The 27,029-nt window shown below is 39.3% G+C and overlaps 1 protein-coding gene across 1 annotated transcript in view; it reads left to right on the top strand.

Moving 5' to 3' along the window:
• Positions 1–7,284: 7,284 nt before the first annotated feature.
• Positions 7,285–27,029, top strand: part of EFHC2 (EF-hand domain containing 2) — a 240,083-nt gene continuing 220,338 nt past the window's right edge. Inside the window, exon 1 of the mRNA XM_043459414.1 lies at positions 7,285–7,424. Coding sequence (XP_043315349.1) covers positions 7,383–7,424 — 42 coding nt within the window. The 5' untranslated portion in view covers positions 7,285–7,382. The remainder of the gene's footprint in view (positions 7,425–27,029) is intronic.

The following is a 27,029-nucleotide window of genomic DNA, read 5'->3' on the forward strand; positions in this document are numbered from 1 at the left end:
AATCCCTGGGCTGGGAAGATCCCCTGGAGAAGGGAAACGCCACCCACTCCAGTATCCTGGCCTGGAGAATTCTATGGACTCTATAGTCCATGGGGTTGCAAAGAGCTGGACACGACTGAGTGACTTTCACTTTCACTTCATCAATGTGTGAATAGGCTTAGACAGTACATTTGCTTAAAAGAATGAATGGGCTTAACTCACCTACTAAAAGAAAAGTATTTTCTTAAAAAATTTTTTTAGTTGTTTATTTTTGGTTGTGCTGAGTCTTTGTTGCTACATGGGCTTTCTCTAGTTGCAGAGAGGGCTACTCTTGGTTGCAGTGTGCAAACTTCTTATTGCGATGGCTTCTCTTGTCATGGAGCATGGCCTCTAGGGGGCACGCACTTCAGTAGTTGCAGCACCCAGGCTCTAGAGCACAGGCTCAGTAGTTGTGGCACACGCGCTTAGTTGCTCCATGGCATGTGGGATCTTCCAGGACTAGGGATCGAACTGATGTCTTCTGCATTGGCATGCAGCCATCAGGGAAACCTGAAAAATATTTGCAATATGGCCTAAAAGCAAGACTCAAATGTATGGTGTATGGAGATACATCCAAGTTGAGTCATACAGGCTAAAAATAAAGACATGGACAAATGGAAATAACAAACAAGTGGGGATTTTGATCCTTGATATCAAATAAAGTAGAATTCAAAAATAATTAAATGTGACAAAAACAGGTAACTTATAATGCAAAAATCCAATTTCATAATGTTAAGTATAACATTTACAAATCTTTAAAAATCTTTCAAAGTAGAAACTATAGATGCAAGATGATACAGATAGAAATAGATTGCTAGTAGGAAACTTCAATAGGTCATTCCTAGTGCAGAACAGATCAAGTGGCAGAAACATAAGGATACAGAAAAAGTAAACAACATAATCAATAAAATAGATCTCATTGATCTATAAGGAACCTTAGGACTTAATAATAGCCAGTATGCATGCCTTCCTTCTCAACATAGAACAGTTACAAAAATCCATCAAATATTAGGTCACAAAGAAAGCTACAGTAGGTTCTATATAATGGAAATATTACAAACAACACTTTATTATCACAGTGAAATAAAACTAGAATAAAAAAGTATGAAAACATACTTGGATACATGTATACATACTTGGATATATGGATACATTTAGACATCAGAGGAAAGATTCATACACTTAAACACTTACATCAATAAAATAGGAGTGAATGAATTGTATCAACTTAAAAAGTGAGAGAAAGAACAACAAATGCACCAAAAGAAAGCACAAGGAAGAAAAAAACAAAGGTAAGAGTAGAAAATTAATGAAGGCTGCTATCCAAAAGAGAGGGTGTGGAGAAAAGGGAACCCTCTTACACTGTTGGTGGGAATGCAAACTAGCACAGCCACTATGGAGAACAGTGTGGAGATTTCTTAAAAAACTGGAAATAGAACTGCCATATGACCCAGCAATCCCACTTCTGGGCATACACACTGAGGAAACCAGATCTGAAAGAGACACGTGCACCCCAATGTTCATCGCAGCACTGTTTATAATAGCCAGGACATGGAAGCAACCTAGATGCCCATCAGCAGACGAATGGATAAGGAAGCTGTGGTACATATATACCATGGAATATTACTCAGCCATTAAAAAGAATTCATTTGAATCAGTTCTAATGAGATGGATGAAACTGGAGCCCATTATACAGAGTGAAGTAAGCCAGAAAGATAAAGACCAATACAGTATACTAACACATATATATGGAATTTAGAAAGATGTTAATGATAACCCTATATGCAAAACAGAAAAAGAGACACAGATGTACAGAATAGACTTTTGGACTCTGTGGGAGAAGGTGAGGGTGGGATGTTTCGAGAGAACAGCATCGAAACATGTATATTATCTAGGGTGAAACAGATCACCAGCCCAGGCTGGATGCATGAGACAAGTGCTCGGGCCTGGTGCCCTGGGAAGACCCAGAGGAATTGGGTGGAGAGGGATGTGGGAGGGGAGATCAGGATGGGGAATACATGTAAATCCATGGCTGATTCATGTCAATGTATGACAAAAACCACTACAATAATGTAAAGTAATTAGCCTCCAACTAATAAAAATAAATGAAAAAAAAAAAAGAACCTAAAGCATAGGCTAATCAGAAGAGACAGAAAAAAAAAAAAAGAAAATTAATGAAGATTAGGATTAGAAACCAATAGGTCAGAGTAATAAATAAAAATTCTGGTTCTTTGAAAAAAGTAACAAAATATATAAACCACTGGCTACATTAATCAAATGGAAATGGGAGAAACACAACTACAAAATAAGAAAGACAAAGAAGAAATAGACAAGAATGGAGCAAAAAACTTGGTGTGGGCTACAAATAGGAACAGAATGAAGCGGTTCAGTTCAGTTCAGTCGTTCAGTCATGTCCAACCCTTTGCGACTCCATGGACTGTAGCATGCCAAGCTTCCCTGACCTTCACCATCTCCTGGCGTTTGCTCAAACTCATGTCCATTGAGTCAGTGATGCCATCCAGCCATCTCATCCTCTGTCATCTCCTTCTCCTCCTGCCTTCAGTCTTTCCAGCATCAGGGTGTTTTCTAATTAGTCAGTTCTTTGCATCAGGTGGCCAAAGTACTGGAACTTCAGCTTGAGCATTAGTCCTTTCAATGAGTATTCAGGACTGATTTCCTTTACAACTGACTGGTTTGATCTCCTTGCAGTCCAAAGAACTCTCAAGAGTCTTCTCCAACACCACAGTTCAAAAGCATCAATTCTTCAGCACTCAGCTTTCTTTATAGTCCAACTCTCACATCCATACATGACTACTGGAAAAACCATAGCTTTGACTAGACGGACCTTTGTTGGCAAAGGAATGTCTTTGCTTTTTAATATGCTATCTTAGGTTGGTCATAGCTTTTCTTCCAAGGAGAAAGTGTCTTTTAATTTCATGGCTGCCATCACCATCTGCAGTGATTTTGGAGTCCAAGAAAATAAAGTCTGTCATTGTTTCCATTGTTTCCCCATCTATTTTCCATGAAGTGATGGGACCAGACACCATGATCTTTGTTTTTTGAATGTTGAGTTTTAAGCCAGTTTTTTCACACTCTTCTTTCACTTTCATCAAGAGGCTCTTTTGTCCCTCTTCGATTTCTGCCATAAGGGTGGTGTCATCTGCATACCTGAGGTTATTGGTATTTGTCTTGGCAATCTTGATTCCAGTTTGTGCTTCATCCAGCCTGGCATTTTGCATGATATACTCTGCATATAAGTTAAATAAGGAGGGTGACAATATACAGCCTTGATGTACTCCTTTCCCAATTTGGAACCAGTCTGTTGTTCCATGTCGAGTTCTAACTGTTGCTTCTTGACCTACATACAGGTTTCTCAGGAGGCAGGTAAGGTGGTCTGGTATTCCCATCTCTATAAGAATTTTCCACAGTTTGTTGTGATTCACCCAGCCAAAGGCTTTGGTGTAGTCAAAATGAATGAAGCTGACTGTTTTTCAAATGAGTAACAGAAATAACATAATTAAACAGGGAGGGGAGAACTAAAGTGGGGAAACACACCCAAGTTATTTTGGTACACAGTATTTTTTGACTAAATACGTTGACTAAAGGAAAAAAACCTGAACGCCTGTATTGAACTTTTGTTAGTAGGCTTGTTTTCACAATGATACAAATTAGCTATTCTGAAACCGTTTTGGGGGGTCTTTTAGCATTGAGCAAATAAGTAACTATTTTGAAGGTAACTGGAATCAGACTTCTTACAGTTTGAGAAGGGCCGTTAAAAATGTGGAAAGGGGAACTCGAACGTGTACTCTATTGTGTTGACTGAAACTGGACATATCAGTATAAACTCATGGGTTTTAATATCTATCTATCTATCTGTATCTATCTATCTATCTATCTATCCAAAGACAGAAATTAAAAGAGATAAAGCTATCTATGCCTATCTGTAGCCCACCAGGCTCCTCTGTCTTTGGGGATTCTCCAGGCAAGAATACTGGAGTGGGTGCCATGCCCTCCTCCAGGGGATCTTCCCAACCCAGGGATTGAACCTAGGTCTCTTGCATTGCTGGTGGATTCTCCACCATCTGATCCACCAGTGAAGCATGTTTACCTATATCTACAGATATCTCGAATATCTTGTAGTGGCAGAGTACAAGGAAGCGCTTGAAGAATGGACAAAAGGACAGAAGAGTCAGCTTAGAGGGAGTTTCACTGACTAAATGTAGGACATTTTTCACATCAAAATAAATAATAGTAACAGATTATAATACACTGAATAAAACAAGAGTCTATAGAACATTCTGATATAAATGAATGAATAAAAATTAGGAAAAAAGTTATTGCTTGTACTAGAATGCCAACTAAAATATGTAGAAGGAATGGTGGAGTTACATCCTTTGGTCATCACAATAGTAATAAATGATGTGGGCAAAATCATCAATTGACACTAGTAATTTAATAAGGAACTTGGTATTTACATAGTTCCAAATGATCTCCTGACATAATTCTTACTAATTAAAAAAGGCAAAAAAAAAAAAAAAAAAAAGACACTACAGTGGAGAAACTTGGTATGCAGTACCTTAACCAAGTGACTGAAGTTAACTTCACCATTGATGGTTAAAATACACATTATGCACCTGCTCCTTTGATGACTGAGAAGGACACAGAATTTCTCTTGTGGTGTTCCTGCTAAAATGCCATAAACAAAAGCTAGTAATTTGTGATGTTAGATGAGATCTGGACCGGATTTTTTAAACTATTTTTTTTTTATTTTTGCTAAGAAGAACATTTTGGGGGAAATTGACAAAATTTATATTAAATATTTATAGTGAGAAATAATATTTTATTAATTAATACCAACTTTATGATTTTAATTATTGTACTTTAGTTATATAAGAGCATGTCTTTGTTATTAGGAAATATAAAGTGTAGTATTTAGGGGTAAAAGGGTATGATATCTGGTATTTACTCTAAAATGGAAAACTTGTGTATACAGAGGGAATGATAAAATACATGGTAAAATATAAAACAATTGGGGAAATTTGGGTGAAGGGTAAACACGAGTTGTTTGTACTGTTCTTCCAACTTTTCTATTGGTTTTGAATTATTTCAAATTAAAAAAGTAAGAAAAAGATACATTAAAAATATTTGTAAGAAGATGTAGGAGAATAATTTTGTTCTATAGGAATTTTTGAATTTATGTACAAAGCACAAACCATAATGAGAAAGAATGATCTATTTGACTAGAGTAAAATGACATATTCATGTACAATAAAGAAATCTATACATGGAGAAACCAAACTGCAAATGATGAGAAAAATATTTGCTATGCCTAAGATTAGTATCCAGGAGATATTTTTAAAATTACAAATGATCAAATAGAAAAATCAGCAAAGGATATGAATGGACAAGTCACAGAAGAAGATAAGAAGCCTATGAAAAGATGACTAACTGCAGTAGGAATTAGGGAGAAACAAATTAAAATAACAATGGCATACCATTTCATATTTATTCAAATGATTGTTCAAAATTACACAATTTGGTAATACCTTTCGTTGAAAAGATGTAGGTGAAAGGGGACTTTCTTAATTGGTTTAAAGATTCTGGAGATCTAGTATAGGTGAATGTGTGAACAATTCCACCTTTAGGTATGTAGCCTAGATAATCTCCAAAGAAACAGGAGAGGGTTGCTCTCTCCAGCATTGATAACCAGTGAAAAACTGGAAAACAACCTCATAGGCATCAACAGATGACATCAACAGATGGATCAGTGATTTGTGGTATAATCATACAATTCGTTTAAAATGAATGAAACAGAGCTACATGTGTTAACATGTAGAAATCTCAAAAACAAAATCTTAGGTGAAAAAAGCAGGTAGCGGAAATTCATAGGGTGAAATTTATAAAGACAGAAAATCCATAATGTATATTTTTAAGGAATAAGAAAAGAGAGAGAGAGTTCCTGCCCTGGGAGAATTGGTGGGCATTTGAAGAGGGTCAACCAAAGACGTGATTACAATGCAGTACCACAAAAGCCACCATTAGAATGGGCAAATAATAACCGGCGAGTGGAGAAGGTGGAGGAATGCTTCCCGGAAATGGCAAAGCCTTCCACACCTCTCTCCCGCCCTGAACCAAGCCCTGAAAGACAAGAAGGGGTTACCCAGGTGAGAGATGGCGAGGAAGGGTGTTTCCAGCAGATAGTGAAATTTGCAAAATCCCAAAGGGCAGAAACTGTCAGTGATTCCTCGGAGCTGGAGTAGAGGAACGGGGCAAAGAAAGGGATGGAGGGCGTTCGTGGGCACCTAGTGACATAGGCTCTGACCAGGCTAAGGAATTGGCCTGCCTCGTGACAGCTAGAAGAATATTGAAGCTGAAGAGTAACAGGTGCGCCATGAATTACATAAGAGGATGGCTCTGGAGGCAAGATTAGTTGTTTTGTTTGTTTTTGTTTTAAAAGAAAACCAGACAAGAAATAATAGGGTCTCGACTGAGACAGAGGATGTGGTGGCTGAGTTACCTGGAGTGTCCAAACAGTAGCGTAGGACTCACGGAGGGAGTAGCTGTAGGTGTGGGGAGAGGAGCCGCTGGCTTGGGTATCTTGGGTGCCTGATGAAGTGACAGAGGCCACTTTTTTTGTGCCACCTGACCCCGCCCCTGGCCACCATGACTGCACCAGGAATAAGCATCTTACAAAATGTTTCGTTCAAACGGAAAAAAGTACGGAGGAAGGATTGAGGATGGTGGTTACCGCTGAATGGATTTTCTCGGTGGTAGTGGTGGGAGGGGGGTGGGAGACGCTTGGGGTTTGTGTGGCTTGGGATTCATCTGGAACGTTTTAATTACAAAGTAAAAGCTGATGTAAATGTAACGTGCACTGGTGTTACATTTCTGTGAGCACACGGGTGTCATTTTATTTTCTGCACTCTTCTGTATGAACTAAATTGAATAACCAAATGGCGAGAAACAGAGAAATGTGCAAGAAACAGGAGCTTCAGTGCAGGAAGGGCTTTGAGCCCTTATCAAAGGGTTAAAACAGCAAGCGGCGGGGGCGGGGAATGGTGCGGTTGACAGTCTTTGTGTGTGCACAAAGCGTGTGGAGAGAAAAGCCTCGGGGGAGACCGGTACCCGGCTGAGTGGGTGGGGTGGGCTGGGGGAGGTGCGCGCGCGCGCGCGGAGCTTCCGCCTAGCCCCGCCCCGGTCCCGCCCCGAGCCCCGGCCCGCGGAAGCCCCTCCTCCTTCCGTGACACCGCCTCCGTCTCTAGGTAACGTGGACTGTGGGGGGTGGGTCAAACAAAGCGGCAGAAAGGTGGCCGCTGCCTGCTGGCCCCTTTTCCCGGACCCTTGACCCTCGGACGCTCGAAGTCATGGCCCTCCCGCTGCTGCCCGGCAACAGCTTCAACCGTAATGTGAGTAGAGAGGGCACCCGAGGTCAGAGGTCCCAGCCAAAGTTTGGGGTCCAGGTGTGGCCACTTCCCTGGCCTCCTAACGCTGCTTCACCTTCTGTGGATTGGGTGCAGCTTGGGCCAAACTTTGTAGGCTCTTGGACTACCTCCCCTTCTCTCTACCTTCCCTTCCCCCTCTGTCCAGCTGCATCTAGATGCTTTCCCTACATTAGATACAGAAGTAGGGTCGTTATAGATGCTAAGTCCCTTGAAGGTAGCCGGTGGTAGGGTTGATGATAGTCATTGATGAGCATTGAAGGTGTGCCAGGGGCTGTGCTTTAATCACCTTACACGGTGTTAGATGCTCCCAACAGCCCTTTGTATCAGCTATTTTTAATTCCTATTTTACAGTTGCAGAAACTGAGGCACAGAGAGATGAGTCAGTCACTCACTGGCCAGAACTACATAGTCTCAGTGGTGAAGCTGGGTTTCCTCCAGGCAACCGGTCTCCACAGCCCAGGAACCTAATCACTCTCCTTAATACCCTTTGTGAAAGAATTTGTTATTAAAGTGAAGAAACCTGGCACTCTCAAGGCTGGTTGGGGGTGGGTAAGGGTTCCACTGGTCTATGAAGTTTGATCCTAAACGTTATAGAGAGCAGGATCCAAACTTGTAGTTCTTTCTTCATTTAGGATTGGGAATGGTTCATTTCAAAACAAGATGAAAGTACCAAACAACACAACATTAAAAACTGTGAGCACGCAAGAACTTTTGCCAGTAAATAGCATCTTCTTTAATCCACAACAGAAAAATAATTCAGGTTTTTGTTTACACTGGTTCCTACTCTTTACTGGGGTTTTCCATATGTATCTGTAAGAAGGGAAATTGATGGAACCACTCAAGGTATTTGTGTAAACCTCTGATAAGTTTAGAAAACAGGTTGCAGATTGAAGCATTCGACTTTATGGATGCTGAGCAGTGTCTGTATCCAAGTTGTTGGCCCTAAGGTACCAGTTTTCTTTGAGCTTCAGGCCAGTGCACTCTGACCCCTGCAGGTTGGCTGGTCAGTTCAGCTTCTTTCTTGACCACTGGTTTGTGCTTTCTTGGTTGATGGGTAGAGGCTGGCCTTCCATCCTAACGTTGCCCTTCAGTAAGATTATTTTTTTTTAGTTGTGTCCAACTCTTTGTGACCCCATGGACTGTAGCCCACCAGGCTCCTCTGTCCCTAGGATTTCCCAGGGAAGAATACTGGAGTGGGTTGCCATTTCCTACTTCAGGGGATCTTTCTGACCCAGGGGTCGAACCTGTATCTCTTGTGTCTCCTGCATTGGCAGGTGGATTCTTTACCACTGAGCCACCTGGGAAGCCCTTGGTAAGATTAAACCAGTCACAAATTAAGTAAAACCTCTGAAAGGCAGGGCATGAAAAAGGATTCCAGAAATAAAGAAGCATGCTGTGTAAAAGTAATTCTAATCAAAATTGAATGTAGAGCCCACAGCTTTGGACCTAGCAACACTTCAGATCCTCAGCTCTCACATACAGTGATTAAGAGTAGGAAGAACAGTGGTTGGATGAGATATTTTAAAATCTGCAAGGCTGTACTGAGTGTACTTTTGCTTTTTTTAAAGTTTTTTTTTTTATTGTGAAGTATAATACGTGTACAGAAAAATGCACAATGAATGCTTATAGAATGGATATCAAGAAGGAAAATATTACCAGGACTCCCAAAGCATCAACCTTGACTAGGGATGCCAGATTTAGCAAGTAAAAATACATGTCCCAAATAGTGCATGGGATCTACTTATATTAAAAGATTCTCTGTTGTTTATCTGAAATTCATATTTAACTGAGCAGCTTGTATTTTACATGGCAACCCTACCTATGACCCTTTCTGGTCATTGAAAAGTGAAAGTGAAGTCGCTCAGTCATGTCCGACTCTTTGCGACCCCATGGACTGTAGCCTACCAGGCTCTTCAGTTCATGGGATTTTCCAGGCAAGAATACTGGAGTGGGCTGCCATTTTCTGGTCATTACACCTTCTCTCTTCTCCGAAGGCAACTACTCCCTGGCTGCTATCACTGTAGTTCGGTTTGGCTTGCTTTTGAAATTTGTGTCAATGGAAATGTCTGGTTTTTATTCTTTTGTGGCTGGCTTTTTTTTAAGCTCAGCATTATGTTTGTGAGATTTGTTCATGTGTCTCTCTGTAGAGATAGTTAGTATGTTTCACTGCTCTAGAATATTCTACTGTATGGGTGTTGAAGAAAGTGTTAGTCCCTCAGTCATGTCCAGTTCTTTGCAACCCCAAGGACTGTGGCCGGCCAGGCTCCTCTGTCTCTGGGATTTCCCAGGCAAGAATACTGGAGTGGGTAGCCATTCCCTTCTCCAGGGGATCTTCCTAACCCAGGAATTGAACCCAGATCTCCTGCATTGCTGCAAGATTCTTAACCATCTGAGCCACCAGGGAAGCCCTGTATATATACAGGAAGATACTGTATGTATACAGGAAGCCCTGTATGTATGCAGGAAGATACTGTATGGATATGACATCATTTATATACACAGTTTACTCTTGACAGAGATTAGGTTTGTTTGGGGTTATTAAAAATAGTTTACTGTGACTGTTGTTCATGTCTCTGAGTAGAATTGCCAGATCAAATGGTATTCTTTTTTTTTAAAGTCAAGTTCTTTTTTTAATATAATTTTAAAATTTCTCACATGGCATTCTTAGGTTCAGCTTTGATAGATGCTGTCATAGTGCTTCAGTTCAGTTCAGTCACTCAGTCGTGTCCAACTCTTTGTGACCCCATGGACTGCAGCACGCCAGGCTTCCGTGTCCATCGCCAACTCCTGGAGCCTACTGAAACTCATGTCCATTGAGTCGGTGATGCCATCCAACCATCTCATCCTCTGTCATCCCCTTCTCCTGCCTTCAGTCTTTCCCACCATCAGGGTCTTTTCAAATGAGTCAGTTCTTCGCATCAGGTGGCCGAAGTATTGGAGTTTCAGCTTCAACAGCAGTCCTTCCAATGAATATTCAGGACTGATTTCCTTTAGGATGGACTGGTCATAGTGCTTATATCAATTTAAATTCCCACCAGCATTTTATTTTCCTGTTGGATCACAACAAAGTGTGGAAAATTCTTTAAGAGATGGGAATACCAGACCACCTTACCTGCCTCCTGAGAAGCCTGTATGTAGGTCAAGAAACAACAATTAGAACCGGACATGGAACTGAAAGGTTGTTGCTGAACGATGAGATGCCAGGATTCTTGGCCTCCGGAGGAGACGAATTCAATCCGGGGCCAGAGACGAGGCTGGATTGCTCAGAGCTTTTGTGTAATAAAGTTTTATTAAAGTATAAAGGAGATAGAGAAAGCTTCTGACATAGGCATCAGAAGGGGGCAGAAAGTACCCCCCTGCCAGTCTTCAGCTGGATGTTATATAGTCACTGGCAGTCTGTTAATGAAAAGAAAGGAATGTCTTAAAACTCAGAATGGCACCAGATAATTCATCCCAGGCAATAAAATGATTGACTTGAATCTTGTAGAAGGGCAGATTACCAAACAAATAGATTCGTTTACATAGATTAGGGGAACAATATCTGAGTATAGCATACTGGTCTGTCAAATAGTTTGAGCCATTTGGCGGAACCAACTTGAAGACAGAGTCTGGGGTACATTAACATAGCTTAAGACAAACATTTCCATAAGAAAAAAAATGTATTGGTTAACTCAAGGTTTGAGAATAGTTAGCTTCAGGTGAAACCAGGTGTCATGGCAACACAGCATTTTAAGAGAAACCTCCTTTTAAATTTGTATAGAAAAGGAAAAAAATATCTCTAGTTTGTTTCCTCCTGCCACTTAAGAGAGATAAAAACGTCTGGCACTTGCAGCCTATTTCCTCCGTTTGGAGACCCCTGGCCTTCCTGCCTGTTACCCTCTCAGAACAACAAACTGGTTCCAGATTGGGAAAGGAGTATGTCAAGGCTGTGTATTGTCACCCTGCTTAATATTTAACTTATATGCAGAATACATTATGTGAAATGCTGGGCTGGACGAAGCACAAGCCGGAATCAAGATTGCTGGGAGAAACCTCAGCTACGCAGATGACACCACCTTTATGGCAGAAAGCAAAGAAGAATGAAAAAGCCTCTGGATTGAAAGTGAAAGAAGAGAGTTAAAAAGCTGGCTTACAACTCAACATTCAAAACACAAAGATCATGGCATCCAGTCCCATCACTTCATGGCAAATAGACAGGGAAACAATGGAAAGTGACAGATTTATTTTCTTGGGCTCCAAAATCTGCAGATGGTGACTGCAGCCATGAAATTAAAAGACGCTTGCTCCTTGGAAGAAAAGCTATGACCAACCTAGATAGCATATTAAAAAGCAGAGACATTCCTTTGCCAACAAAGGTCCGTCTAGTCAAAGCTATGGTTTTTCCAGTAGTCATGTTTGGATGTGAGAGTTGAACTTACAGTTCAACTGTAAGTTGAAGCAGTGAACTGTAAGCTGAGCAGTGAAGAATTGATGCTTTTGAACTGTGGTGCTCAAGAAGACTCTTAAGAGTCCCTTGGACTGCAAAGAGATCAAACCAGTCAATCCTAAAGGAAATCAGGCCTGAATATTCATTGGAAGGACTGATGCTGAAGCCAGAGCTCCAATACTTTGGCCACCTGATGCAAAGAGCTGACTCATTGGAAAAGACCCTGATGCTGGGAAGGATTGAAAGCAGGAGGAGAAGGGGATGACCGACAGAGGATGAGATGGTTGGATGGCATCACAGACTGCATGGACATGAGTTTGAGCAAGCTCTGGGAGTTGGTGGTGGACAGGGAAGCCTGGTGTGCTGCAGTCCATGGGCTCGCAAAGAGTTGGACACAGCTGAGCTACTGGACTGAACCATATTCTAACACTCAATTCTGTTAGTCTTTTGAATTTTATTATTATTTACTTGTTCTTAAGGTAATTTTATTTATTTATTGGCTGTGCTGGGTCTTCATTTTTTTGTTGTACATGGGCTTTTCTGTAGTTGCAGTGAATGGCATCTATTCTTCAGTTGTAGTGCACAGGCTTCTCATTGCAGTGGCTTCTCTTGTTGCGGAGCATGGGCCCTAGCATGTGTGGGCTTCAATAGTTGCAGCTCCCAGGCTCTGGAGCCTGGGCTTAGTTGCCAGGCGGTATGTGGGATCTTTCTGGACCAGGGGTGGAATCCCTGGATGGGTAAGGTGGATTCTTACCCATCAGGGAAGCCCTAAATTTTAGTTATTTTGACTCAGTGGGTGTAGTGCCAGCTCTGTAATTTTAATCTGTGGTTCTCCAATTCCTAGTGAAATTGAGCACATTTCACACATTTTTTGGTCATTTGGATAGTTTCTTTTGTGTGGTACCTATTTGTCTTTTGTCTAATTTCTATTGGGCTGCCTGTCTTTTTCTTAGTAATCTGTAGGAGTTCTGTATAGATTTTGGATATGACTCCTTTGTCAGATGTATGTGTTGTAAATATCTTTCAGTCTGTGTTTGGCCTTCTTACTCTCTTAATGGTGTTTTTGATGAAGAATTTGTCCTCAATTAAATTAGTACTTTTTGTTTCCTATTTAAGAAATAGCTCCTTACACCAAGTTCATGATGATATTTGCCTGTGTTATCTTCTGGAAATTTCATTGTTTTTACCTTTCACGTTTAGATCTATAATCTAACTGGAATACATTTGTAGGTGTGTGTGTGAAAAGAGGTAGGGGTCGGGTTATATTTTTCCCCATGTAGCTATTCAGTTAACCCAGAACTGTTTGTTAAAGAACAAAATTATGAGTAAATTTTAAAGAGCTTATTGACTTTATTCAGTGATTTATGAATCAGGCAGATGGAAAGGAGCTCTAAAGAGCTATACAAGGCAAGAGATTTTGGGAAGTTTTACTAGGCAAAAAATCAAATTAGTTATTGTAAGTTTGCCTTCCTTATAGGAAATGGCAGGGGTTTATCAGGCAGATTACCTAACTAATGCTGATCAGGAGATTCATGGTTGACAGGTTTAAGATTCTATTTCTGGGAGAGCTGAAACTGTAACAACATTAAATTTCAGTTTGGTGATATAGGGCTTAGAGTATTCAACTCCATTTGGGTCCTGTTGTCTTTAACACATTTTCGGAAATGGCCAACTTTTTTCCAGTTCTCTGTAGAGCTACATTTGTCATAAATCACGTATCCAAAATATGTGTGGGTCTGCTTTTAGACTTGTGAATGTATTTTTAAAAAGTATTTATTTACTTTATGCTTTAGACCAATAGGAGTGTGTGTGTGTGTGAACTAGGGAGTGATAGTATACTTACTGGATATCCTAGGCTGTCCTTCCACAAATCAGTATTTATATATTGAGTATCCTTTATGTGCCCAAAGCAGGTGGCTCCATTAAAAAATTGTTACACTAGCCTTGGGACTAAATGTGCTATGTGTTGCCAAAAAATTAATATTTTTAAAAACTTGCACTTAGTTAAAAGGTTGGATGCTGTCTGGCACAGATTGGTCACAAAGTCCTAAAGCCAAATGTGGCCTTTTGATCCCTGCCTCCTTCCTGCCTGTTACAGCGCTCTTGCTTACAGAATTAAATTATTGAGAGAAAAACCTTGGCCTCCTGGAGATAGCATAATTATTGGCTGTTTGGGTTTAAAATTATAACACAAGCTCACTAACTTTTACTGCTTTTTCTTAGAAATTGAAAAAGGAACTTACTCCCCATTTTAATTAGCTGCTGGTAGTCAGTCATGAGCAATAGATTGATTTCTGTCCACAGCCAGGTGATCTCTCCTCTCCACTCTGAAGGACAAGAAGTATTATGCTTTCTAAGATATAGGCATGTGTATCACTGATGATCTTCACATTATTTTAATGTGAATTAATTGCAGACCTAGGGGAAAGATCACAATTTCAGACACAAAATATCCTTTTTTCCCCCCAAGAATTTACATGCTGGATTTGTATTAAGCTAAGAGAATCTCAGGCATATTGTCAAAAATGATAGGCTATGAAAGTTAAAAGGGGCAGTTCCAGCCCGAGCTGAAAATCCCTTCTTCTGCATTTTAGACAGATGGTTGTGTAGCTGATCTTGAATGCCTCTAATGAATAATGAGGAGCACACTTTCTGTTTTTCATGAAGACACCTCGCCACCATCTTAGGAGAGTTTGTTGTAAATAGTCCATCCTCTATAAATGTTATAAACAGTTCATCCTCTAATTTATAATGAAGCAACTGTTTCCTTAATAAGAAAAAGGAATTATTTGAATTTACAACAGTAAAATAAATTTAGAATTTGTCTCTCTTATAGAAATACCTTGAATATTCTTATCTAGACTAATACAAGCCTCCATATTAACATAGTAAAAATCATTCTCTGGGAAATTGACCAGCAATTTAAATGATAAACAGCTGAGAGAGAAAAACCATGAGTAATATATAGTACACATATTGATTTCATCATGTGGTGTTAGCTAAGTCAATTTAAATTTATCTCAGTGACAAAATCATAAAACAATCACTTTATTCACAAGGCAGAGGGTTTTCCAGTCTAAAATTCTGCCTACAGATTCCTGACTATGTTCTTAGTGGTCAATTCCATGGCCTTAAAATAACCTGCATCAGGTCCAAACCTCTTAACCTGACACCCCAGGCCGTTAAAGTTTGTCACTCATTTTGTGAGATCAGTGTAATGAATCATGACCAGGATTTAGAGGAAAAAGAAAAAGAAAAAAAAAATAGCGTGGAATAGAATTTTTAAAAATCAGTTTATTATGCTTGGGAAGAGTATTATTTTATGAACCTTTGTGTCACATGTGTATAAGTGAACTAGCTTGCACTAAAATTTGTTATTGTGGTTGCAGTCAGCGTTTGAAAATCACTCTCATTAGAGCCATCTTCACCAATTTCTTGCCTCTGACTTAAATTCTCATCTTCAACATCCTTCAAGGCCAAATCTAGTCTCTCACCATTGAGGAAGTCTCAACTGATCCTAGTCAGTCTTTCTTAGTGTTTTTCTTTTGTTTGTTTGTTTTTGATTAAGGTGAAACTCACGTAATATAAAATGAGCCATTAACCATTTCAAAATGTACAATCCAGTGGCATTTAGTACATCCACAGTGTTTTGTGACTGTCATCTCTATCTAACTAGTTCCAAGACATTTTCATCCCCTCACAATCTTTTACCCCAAGGGAACCTTTGAAATGATTTTCAGGTCTTGGGGGAACTCCTGTGTAAAAATGATTTCTATAGCCCATGGTATGTTAGCAAGATCCATGAGTTGTAGATATAGTGATCCAATAATAATTGTCTCTTTTGAGTAAAGAATAATGGTTTTCTGTGGATTTCTTGATTTTGGCCATGTAATTTACCTACTCTGTGTGATTTTCTTTTCTCACAAAGGATCTCAACTCTAATGGGAGTGCCCTAGGGGAAACATCAGGGCTTTTTTTTTTTCTTACTGTAAAATTTCCTACTTGATTTTCTCCCCTTTTTTCCTTACCCAAGTAGACCTAAAAATCCTCTCACGGTTTCTACTATAGAGGGTTGCTAGTAAGGTATGAAATGTGGTATGAGCAAGAATAGTTTTCTCCCTCATTTAAAACTAAAAAAGGGACTTTTAGCCAGGTTTTCTTGAGAAACAAACAGGTAGTTAAGCTTAGCTTACCTTTCTTTTCTTTTCATACTTTTAAAAAATTCATAAGGCAGTACATTTCTGGTAAATAACTATTTTAATCCAAGGTGGGATTTACTTTTTCAAAAAAGTAGGCTTAGTTGGTTTAATTTAAGTAAAGGTTGTAAATTTGCTTTACTTAATGCTGTTTATAACATGAAAATATAGACAGTGTTAAATAAGCAAAACTCCTAAAATCATACTGGCAAAGCAATATGAATAAAAATATAGCCTGAGACATAATTTTATGTGAGACCTAAAAATTGTGTTTTTTTAATGGTTGATATGATCAGGCTCAAATATAAACAGTTATACAATCATTGTAATCTTTATCTCCTTGTAGACCTATATATACATAAGAAAATAGTTTTTTAAAAAACCAAAAGAATGAAAATTAGATCTTCAGGGTGAAACCTAGGCTTGTATTTTGTCATATAGACATGCAATTCTGAGTCAAATTTGAGATAAGTACATACACATTTCGTTTTCAGCTGAGGTGAGGTTTCTCACCTTTCTCTTGATCCTTGTTAAGCAAGGAAAGCTTTGCTTATATTTGTGAGAAGTTAAAAACTGCAGCAAAATGCTAACTACTTTTGTATTAATGGCAGGATACTTGATTTTCACATAAATTTGGAACTGGTCATATGTGTGTGTTTAATTTTATAAAAAATTGCTGAACCATCTTCCAAAATGGCTGTACCATTTTGGATTCCCACCAGCAATGAATGAAAGTTCCCATTATTCCAAATTCTTGAAAGCATTTAGCACTGGTAGTGTTTTGGATTCTAGCCAATCTCATGGGTGTGTAGTTCTTGATTTAAACTTTTATTTCCTCAGTGGCTTAAGAATGATGTTGAATGTCTTTTCATGTCCTTATTTGCCATCCGTATATCCTCTTTGGTGAAATATCTTTCGTGTCTTTTATTTGGGTTTAATGAGAGTTGAGATCCTATGTGAGAAAAGAAAATCACACAGAGTAGGTGAATTACATGGCCAAAATCAACAAATCCACAGCTCCTTTAATTGGGTTGTTTCCTTACTGTTGAGTTTTGAGAGTTCTTTATATATTCCAGATACGAGTTGATTGTTGGATATGGGGTTTACAAATATTTTCTTCCAGTCTGTGGCTTGAATTTTCATTCTCTTAAAACAAGGCTAGAAAATATGTATACATTTTTAAAGATAAAATACCACATGAATCCACACTGATATTTGAAATGCTAATTAAGGATTACAGAAATTTTAACTTCTTTAATTCTTTACTTACATTGAAAATCTTGATTCATAAAGACAATAACATAATTACTTGCTTTTGTGCATGGATGTGTGTCTGCTTGGTTGTTTCTGACTCTTTGCAACCCCATGGACTGCAGCCCACCAGGCTCCTCTGTCCATGGAATTTTCCAGGCAAGAATACTGGAATGGGTTGCCATTTCCTACTTCAGGGGATCTTCCTGACCCAGGGATCGAACCCACATCTCCTGCATTGCAGGCAGATTCTTTACCACTGAGCTCCCTGGGAAGCCCAATTATTTGCTTTATCCTACCATAAATAAGAGGCTTCCCTGGTGGCTCAGACTGTAAGGAATCTGCCCACGATTTAGGAGACCCAGCATCATTAGTCATCAGAGAAGTGTAAATTAAAACCACAATGAGATATTGCTTCATACCCATGAGGATAGCTATAACAACAACAACAAAAAAGATAATACCAAGTGTTGATGAGGATATGTAGTAATTGAAACCCTCATATATGGAAAAGTCTGTAGTTGCACAGAAGTTTAAACATGGAGTTACTATATGACATAGCACTCCTAGGTATATACCCAAGAGAAAAGAAAGAATTTATTCACAAAAAAATGTGTGCATGAATGTTCATAATAGCATTATTCATAGTAGACAAAAAGTAGAAACAACCCCAATATTTGTCAACTGGTAAGTGGGCAAATAAAATGTGGTAATAAAAATAAATGAAAAAAAAATGTGGTACATTGAAACAATAGAATATTATTTAGCCAGAAAAAGGAATGAAATACTGATACATGCCACAACATAGATGAACCTCAAAAGTATTATACCACATATGATATGTAAAAGACTACATATTTTATGATCCCATTTATGTGAAATGTATAGAATAGGCAAATCTATAGTAACAGAAAGATGAGTAGTTGCCTAGACGTATGTGTGGATGAAGGGAGGAAGTGGAGAGTGATTGCTAATGGGTATAGGTTTTTGTTTTGGTTTTTTTTTTGATGATGAAATTACTCTCAGATTATGATGAAGATTGCACAATTTTGTAATTATAGTGAACTCCATTGAATTGTATATTTTACGTGGATGAACTTTACAATAGACACTTATTTTGCTTCCATAGCTTGGCTATTGTAAATAATTCTGCTATGAACATTGAAAAAGTGAAAAGTGAAAATGTTAGTTGCTCAATTGTGTCTGACTCTTTGTGACCCCGTGGACTGCAGTAGCCACGCTCCTCTGTCCATGGAATTTTCCAGGCAAGAATACTGGAGTGGGTAGCTATTCCCTTTTCCAGGGTATTTTCCTGACCCAGGGATCGAACCTGGGTCTCCTGCATTGCAGACAGATTCTTTACCATCTGAGCCACTGAACATTAGGGTGCAGGTAATCTGTTTGAATTAGTGTTTACTTCTTCTTTGGATATATACCCAGATAAGGAATTAATGTCCAAAAAGATAAACAGCTCATATAACTCAGTGTATATATATATATATATATATATATATGTATACACATACATATAAACCAAATAGCCTGATTTAAAGATGGGCAGAAGCACCTCAGTAGACATTTTTCCAAAGAAGACATACAGATAGCCAATAGGCACTTGAAAAATATACTCAACATTGCTAATCATCAGGGAAATGCACATCAAAACCACAATGAGATATCACCTCACATCTGCCGGAATGGCTATCATCAAAAAGACCACAAAAGACAAATGTTGGCAAGGATGTAGAGAAAAGGAAACCCTTGTATACTGCTGGTGGGAATGTAAATTGGTTCAGCCACTATGGAAAACAGTATATGGAGGTTCCTCAAAAATGCTAAAAATAGAACTACTATATGACATATAGATTATACCTCAGTGAAACTGTTAAAAAATAAAAACAGCCAAAGAAAGGAGTTGGTGGGGGTATATTGCTGGACAGTCAAACGATAGGTGTTTACTGTGCCAGATCACAGGATTGTTTTGATTTAGTTTTCAGTTGCTTGTTCCTGTTAACTTTTGAAATGTCCTTGAAATCACATTTCAGACTGAGCCACTTCGTTTGAGAGCAGTTTGTTTTTTTTTTTTGGCCATGCTGCATGGATTGTGGGATCTCTGTTCCCTGACCAGGGATTGAACCTGGGGCATGGCAGTGAAAACAGCTAATCCTAACCACTGGATCACTAGGGAGCTCCAGATTGGGCTACTTCTTGCGATTGCTGTTCATACTTTGGAAATGATGTAAAACTCTTATTGCTATTCCTAAATGTTAATTTGCATTTCAGAAAGCAAAGTCTCTTTGCCTATTCAGGTATCAAACATGTGATTTTGGTTATTTTTGTATTCTGTCCTGAACTTTATAGTGACTTAATCTAAATTATCTCATATGGTAAGAACTCTAGAGATGTGGCAGTTTTAGCTTTAGACAGTGGATGATGAATGTCATAAAGGGCTCAGATTCTTTTTATCTCTCCATTTTGCCATCTTCAGAATGTTGGGTTTTCTTTCTTAGGCTTGTAACTTCATGGTTGCAATATGGTTGCCTCAGTTCCAGACATCACAACTTCCTATAACCATGTTCAAGACAAATAGAAAGGAGGGATGGGGTAAGGCTCTTATATCAAAAAACAATGTGTTTCCAGGCTGCCAGTAGGTTGCTACCTTACATCTTATTGTCTAAACTTCAGTCACTTGGCTATCCTTTGCTACAAGGAACATTGGGAGCTTGATTTTTCACCATCTATTTTTGGAGCTGGGAAAGAGAAAAGGGAACAAACAGTGACTGTTGGGAGCCAGCAAATTTTGTTTGCCACACCAGCCACAGACTCAGTACCTGTGAGTCTAAATGCTCTTCTCAGCCTTAGTATACCTTTCTTTAAACTTTTTTGTTTTTAACTTATACAGGTAACACGAGTATATTGGGGTTTCCCAGGTGGCTCAGTGGTAAAGAATCCACCTGCCAATGCAGGAGACCCGGCCAGGTTTGATCCCTGGGTTGGGAAGATCCCCTGGAGCAGGAAATGGCAACCCACTCCAGTATTCTTGCCTGGGAAATCCCGTGGACAGAGGAGCCTGGCGGGCTGTGGTCCCAGGGGGTCGAGAAAGAGTCAGACATGACTTAGTAACTAAACAACAGCATGAGTATATTATTAATATCATTGTAAAAATTCAAACAAAACCATCTTTTCTTAACAATGTTCTTTTTCATGATGGAAAACAAACCTAACACTCTAGTTAAACCGGTGAGCTTACTATCTATTCTTTGAATTTATTTTGGACTTTTCCACTCAACTATTGGTTTACTTGCCCCCTTCCCCAACAGCATTCTTGTACCTTTCCTCCTTCCCATCCAGATGCTAGCCTTCCCTCAAAACTCTGCTCTTATCCCTCCTCATTAAAACCTTCCCTGATCATCTCAGCAGAAGCCGTCTCTCTGGCTCCATAACTGTGAACACTCATATTGTCCAAACTACTCATTTGCTGCCTTACTGGCTGGGTTGTGCTTTGCATTCTTAATGTGTGATTGTTACATCCCTCAGCCAACTGAGAAACCCATTATTGAGGCCCTTTGGGTTGGTCTTCCTCACCCAGGGCAGGCCAATAGGTGCCTGTCAATTGCCTCTGTCTACCTGTAGCAGCCATGCCTAAAAGGTAGTGGAGATAGACGCAGTTTTGGGAGAATCATCTCTGGAATGCTTCTCGCCAGTGTCTTCCACTGATGCCATGTGACAAATGCTTCTTATTTTAGCAAGAGTGAATATAAAGGAGGAAGAAAGTCATTTGCTTTTGTGACATAAATAAGCAATAAGCCTCTCAGGATGCATGGCTTATTCAAAGCAGTCAGGACATCATGTAGATGTCATCATGCAGGTTGTGACCCAAAGCCTCTCTGCCATGCAGTGGGATGCTCCTTTTTCCTTGTTGGCATCCAGTTTGGTTTTTTTCTGGAGGCAGCAGATTTTTTCTCTGAACATTCATCAGGCAGTGCCTTGTAGGAGACCAGTCTCCCAAGAATCGGATTCCAGGTACGCAGGAGTGCAAATGTAAAGGGATTTCTTGGTTCATTTCCTGAGGAGGTTTTTCTGTTCCTACCATTGTAGGAAGGGCAGAGTCAACTTTGTAGGGGGGATTCCCCAAAGCAGAAAAGAAAGGAGAGGCAGACATTTTCACTCTCTCACTAACCAAAGCCCCGGAATGCCCAAATTTGACCCGGGAACTCCACTATGACAAAGTGACAAGTTTGACCAGTTGAAGACCAAACAAATTCTTTGCTTTCCTGACTACGTGTTTGGCATTCCAAAGAAGGGAATGGTCACGAACTGCTGGAGTTTTGGGGGCTATCAGGTCAGTTCACATGGCTGACTGGTTAATTTAGACCACCTTCTCTTCTTCACTTGCCTTTGGTATTTGAAACAGAGATGTTTGTTTTGTCATTTATAGGACTGTGTTTCATCTCATTTCTGTGAGACATCAGTCATTCATTGCTCATCTGTATTCATGTTCATACTTAATACCTTATAAAAAGGCACCTGGGTAGAAATTCGCCTTGTTACTGAGGAAAGTAAACCCTCTCTTGCCTTTTATTGTTAATGGAAATTTTTATGGAGATGATTGTAGATTTATATGCAGCTATCAGAAACAATACAGAGAGATCCCATGTATACTTTACCCACTTTCCCATTGGTAATATATTGCAAAACTACTATAGTAGCACAACCAGGATATTAACATTAATATAATCTGTCGATCTTATTCAGATTTTCCCAGTTTTATTAATACTTGTACTCATTTGCATGTGTGCATTTTATCACTACAGTTCATCACTTATGTCGGTTACTGTGGCCATCGTGACAGTGAAGATGCAGAACAGTTTCATTATCACAAGGATCCCTCCTATTATCACATGGATCTCTCCTATTGCTCTTTTATAACCATACTTCCTTCCTTCTCATCAGCTTCCCCGCACCCCTTACCCCAACTCCTGGTCCTGCTGTTCCCCACAGCTCCCCTAACCCCTGTTCTCCATTTCTAAAATTTTATTACTTTGAAACATTACATAAATGAAATCATAAAGTATGTACCCCTTGGGATTATTTTTTTTTCTCACTCGGCATAATTCTCTGGAGCTTTGTCCAGAGAAATTGCATGTATCGATTGTTCATTTCCACTGCTGAGTAGTACTCTGTGTATCAATTGTTCATTTCCATTGCTGAGTAGTTGCATGTATCAATTGTTCATTTCCATTGCTGAGTAGTACTCTGTGTGTGTACCACAGTTTCTTTAACAGTTTACCTGTTGAAGAAGTTCTTGCCTATTTCCAGCTTTTGGTTGTTATGAATAAAGCTGTTACAAATATTCATGTACAGGTTTTTGTGTGGACATGGGTTTTCATTTTCTGGGATAGATGCCTGAGAGTGCAATTGCTGGATCTTAGGATAATTGCCTGTTTAGTTTTATTTAAAAAAACCTACCAAGCTGTTTTTGAGAGCAAATGGACCATTTTACAGTCCAGCAACAGTGTATGAGTGATCTCGTTTCTCTGCATCCTAGTTAGCACTTATTGTTGTCACTGTTTTTCATTTCAGTTATCTTGATAGGTGTGTAGAGATATCTCATTCTAGGTTGAGTTGTCATTTCTCTGATGGCTAATGAGTTGAACATCTTTTCATGTGCTTATTTGCCATCTGTGTATCTACCTTGGTGAAATGTCTTTTTTATGTCTTTTGCCTGTTTCTAATTGGATTGTTTTGTTTAACTGTTGAGTTTTGAGTTTTGAGAATCTTTATACATTCTAGATACTATCCCTTTCTCTAAGATGCGGTTTGCACATTTTTTTCTCCCAATCTGTAGCTTGTCTTTTTGTCCTATTAACTGTCTTTTGCAGAGCAAAAAAATTTTTCAGATTTTAATGAACTCTGATTTATCAAATTTTTACCCTTTATGGACCATGCTTCGATAGTAAGCCTAAGAGCTCTCTGCTCAGCCCTGGATTCTGAAGTATTTTTCCTATACTTTTTCCTAAAATTTTTGTAGTTTAACACTTTGTGTGCAAGTCTGTGACCTGTTTTGAACTACTTTTTGTACGAAGTGTGAAATTTAGGTCGAGATTCATTTGTTGAAAAGGCTAGCCTTCCACCATTTAATTGCTTTTACAACTTTATAAAAAAAATCATTTGAGCATATTTGTGTGGGTTTCATTCTGTTCTCTATTCTGTTCCTTTGATCTATGTCTATCCTTCTGCCAATGTCACACTGTTTTTATTCCTGTAGTAATATGTGTGTGTGTGTGTGTATGTGTGTGTGTGTGTTAGTCGCTCATTTGTGTCCAACTCTGCAACCTCATGGACTTTATCCTGCCAGTCTCCTTGGTCCACGGGATTCTCCAGGCAGGAATACTAGAGTGGGTTGCCATTTCCTCCTCCAGGGGATCTTCCTGACCCAGGGATCCAACCCACGTCTCCTGCATTGGCAGGCAGATTCTTTACTACTGAGCCATCTGGGAAACCCATATGCTTTACATAAGATCAATTAATAATCTTATTCTGTTTAAAAAGGGCATTAAAACAAGCTTTTAAAGACTAAATGCATTAATTTGTAATACTTTATATTGCAAGTAATGGAATACCTGACCAATAGAGGCTTAAACAAGCAGGGGTTTATTTTTTTCACCAAGCAGGGAGTCTGGAGGTAGGTGGCTGCTGGCACACATTTAAAGGCTCTACTTTAAAGGAGCCAGGATCTCTGCAGTCCTACCCACCTTCCTGCCATGATCCCAAGATGGCTGCTGCAGCTCCAGACATTATGTATACATCTCAAGGCAAGAAAAAGTGAGCTAGAGGCAATATCACTTGCATTTGTTCCTTGGCTTAAGAGGACAAAAGCCTTTTCCAGAATCCCAGAACAGAACTCTGAAAAGGAGGCTGAGGAAGCAAGTGGAGTGTTTAGCTTTATCTAGCTTTTATATGGAGTCCAGCAAGGGAGAAAGAATTTGGGAATGGATGTACTAATCCGCTAGGGACTTCCCAGGTAGCACTAGTGGTAAAGAACCCGCCTGCCAATGAAGGAGACTTAAAAGATGTGGGTTCGATCCCTGAGTTGGGAAGATCCCCTGGAGCACAGCGTGACAACCCACTCCAGTGTTCTTGTCTGGAGAATCCCATGGACAGGAGTCTGGTGGGCTATAGTGCATAGGGTGGCAAAGAGTTGGACATGACTAAAGCAACTTAGCATGCACACATGTACTAATCAGCTACAATGAGCCAGTGATGTTAACTGACTTTGGTGGAAGTCTTTAGAATTCTTTCTATTGATTGGTGCTCTGAATTTAATTATTTAGAGGGGAAAAAGCAGTGTTTTCTGAGGAAGGGTTGCACAACTTTCTAGATCTTACTGATTTAAGTTTATTTTTTACTTTACTGATTTAAATACATTATTAAATATATAAAACCACCCTTATTGTTAGATTGAGTTGATGGCTGAGAATCATGAGCACAACATTTTTCCAAGTTAGGTTTAGAAAGAGAAGAAAATTAGTTTAAAAATGTTTGAAGTTTTCTTTGACATGACTTTTTACAATTTTCACATTTGGGGTTTCTTTTTGAGTGATTTAGCTTTATTAATAAGTAATGATAGCTTTCATGCTCCTCTGTTCCTGAGCTCTACCCAAGGCAATTTTGTTATTATTTTCTCTGGGAGGTTCATAGGATTTGCTCAATTACTTCCTTTTCTTTATAAAAGTACAGAAAAGAAGAAAAGAGAAAATGAATTTCTAAAATAAATATGCTCTGAAGAGAGAGGTAAAAAAAATCTATTCATGGAACAGAAACAAACTAGTCCCAAATCTAGTCAGGCAGGTCTACCTATAAATGGGGTGTGTGTGTGTGTGTGTGTGTGTGTGTGTGTGTGTGTGTGTGTGTGTGTGTGTGTGTGTGTGTGTGTGTGTGTGTGTGTGTGTGTGTGTGTGTGTGTGTGTGTGTGTGTGTGTGTGTGTGTGTGTGTGTGTGTGTGTGTGTGTGTGTGTGTGTGTGTGTGTGTGTGTGTGTGTGTGTGTGTGTATTACCCCATGGCTGTGTACCCTGCCAGGCTCCATGGCTGTGTACCCTGCCAGGCTCGTTTGTCCTTTGGACTTTTCAGGCAAGAATACTGGAGTGGGTTGCCATTTCCTCCTCCAGGGGATTTTCCTGACCCAGAGATTAAACCCACTTCTCTTGCATCTCCTGCATTGATGGGTGGATTCTTTATCACTGAGCCTCCTGGGAAGTCCACCTAAGAATGATAGTTTTCCATATACATTACCATATGTAAAATAGATAAGCAGTGTGTTTGATGTATGATGCAGGGCACCCAAAGCCAGTGCTCTGTGACAACCTGGAGGGATAGGGTGAGGAGAGAGGTGGGAGGAGGGTTCAGGATAGAGGGGGACACATGTATCCTATGGCCAATTCATGTTGATGTATGGCAAAAACCATCCTAATATTGTAAAATAATTATCCTCCAATTAAATAAACAAATGTAAAAAGAATGATAGTTTTAGGTATCAGATTTTCCACCAACCTCAAAAAGTAGTTAGAAAAATAAGTTTTGTTGACATATATTAAAATATTAAATATTAACTGACTCTCTTCAGGCCCTGAATTTTTAGTAACTTCTGGTGGCTGTAAAAGGGTATCTGCAGTACTCTTTAATACCTATTCTGCTTTTAAGAGATTGAGTCTAGGTCCAATTATCTGATCTGTTCCCTCCCTCCCACATCATGGTGGTTGTTTTTGTTATTACATTTGTCAAAAGCGAAAGTGGTAATTCAACCCTGATGACTTAAGCAAGGGGAGATCTATTCCTTTTCTCTAAGAGGGCACACACAATGCAAGGCCTAATGTTTGTGGGCTCAGGTATTGACTTTTCATCCTGGATTCACTATTTATATTAGTTGACTGGCATTGGGCAAATTACTTCAACTCTGTTCCTGAGTATCCCCATCTATAAAATGGGGATAATGATAAAGCATACTCAGAGATTTTTTCTGATAGTTAAAATATTCTATCACTTTAAAGTACTTAGAGGACTGCTACACATGTCAGCTTTTGGCTATAAGAATGGTATTTACATGTGCAAAGATGCGCTTCTAACTAATGGTGGCCCTAATGACCTGTCAGGTTCTTACCAAACACCTTATTCTTCTTGCCTTGGTCATAGCAATGTTGTCAAGCATCTGGGCTTTGGATGCAGTCTAGGTAGAAACAAAGAGACTCTGATGTGCTGGAGCTCTGAAAGAGATTATACATGCATAAACAACTCCCGATACTGGTGACTGTAACCTGCTTCTCAGTTTGGGTTAGCTTTATGGTTTTATTTATTTTTTTTAATTAATTAATTAATTTTTTTATTAGTTGGAAGCTAATTACTTCACAACATTTCAGTGGGTTTTGTCATACATTGATATGAATCAGCCATAGAGTTACACGTATTCCCCATCCCGATCCCCTCTCCCACCTCCCTCTCCACCCGATTCCTCTGGGTCTTCCAGTGCACCAGGCCCAAGCACTTGTCTCATGCATTCCACCTGGGCTGGTGATCTGTTTCACCATAGATAATATACATGCTGTTCTTTCAAAACATCCCACCCTCACCTTCTCCCACAGAGTTCAAAAGTCTGTTCTGTATTTCTGTGTCTCTTTTTCTGTTTTGCATATAGGGTTGTC

Source organism: Cervus canadensis, chromosome X (assembly GCF_019320065.1).
Source record: "Cervus canadensis isolate Bull #8, Minnesota chromosome X, ASM1932006v1, whole genome shotgun sequence".
Lineage (NCBI taxonomy): Eukaryota > Metazoa > Chordata > Mammalia > Artiodactyla > Cervidae > Cervus > Cervus canadensis.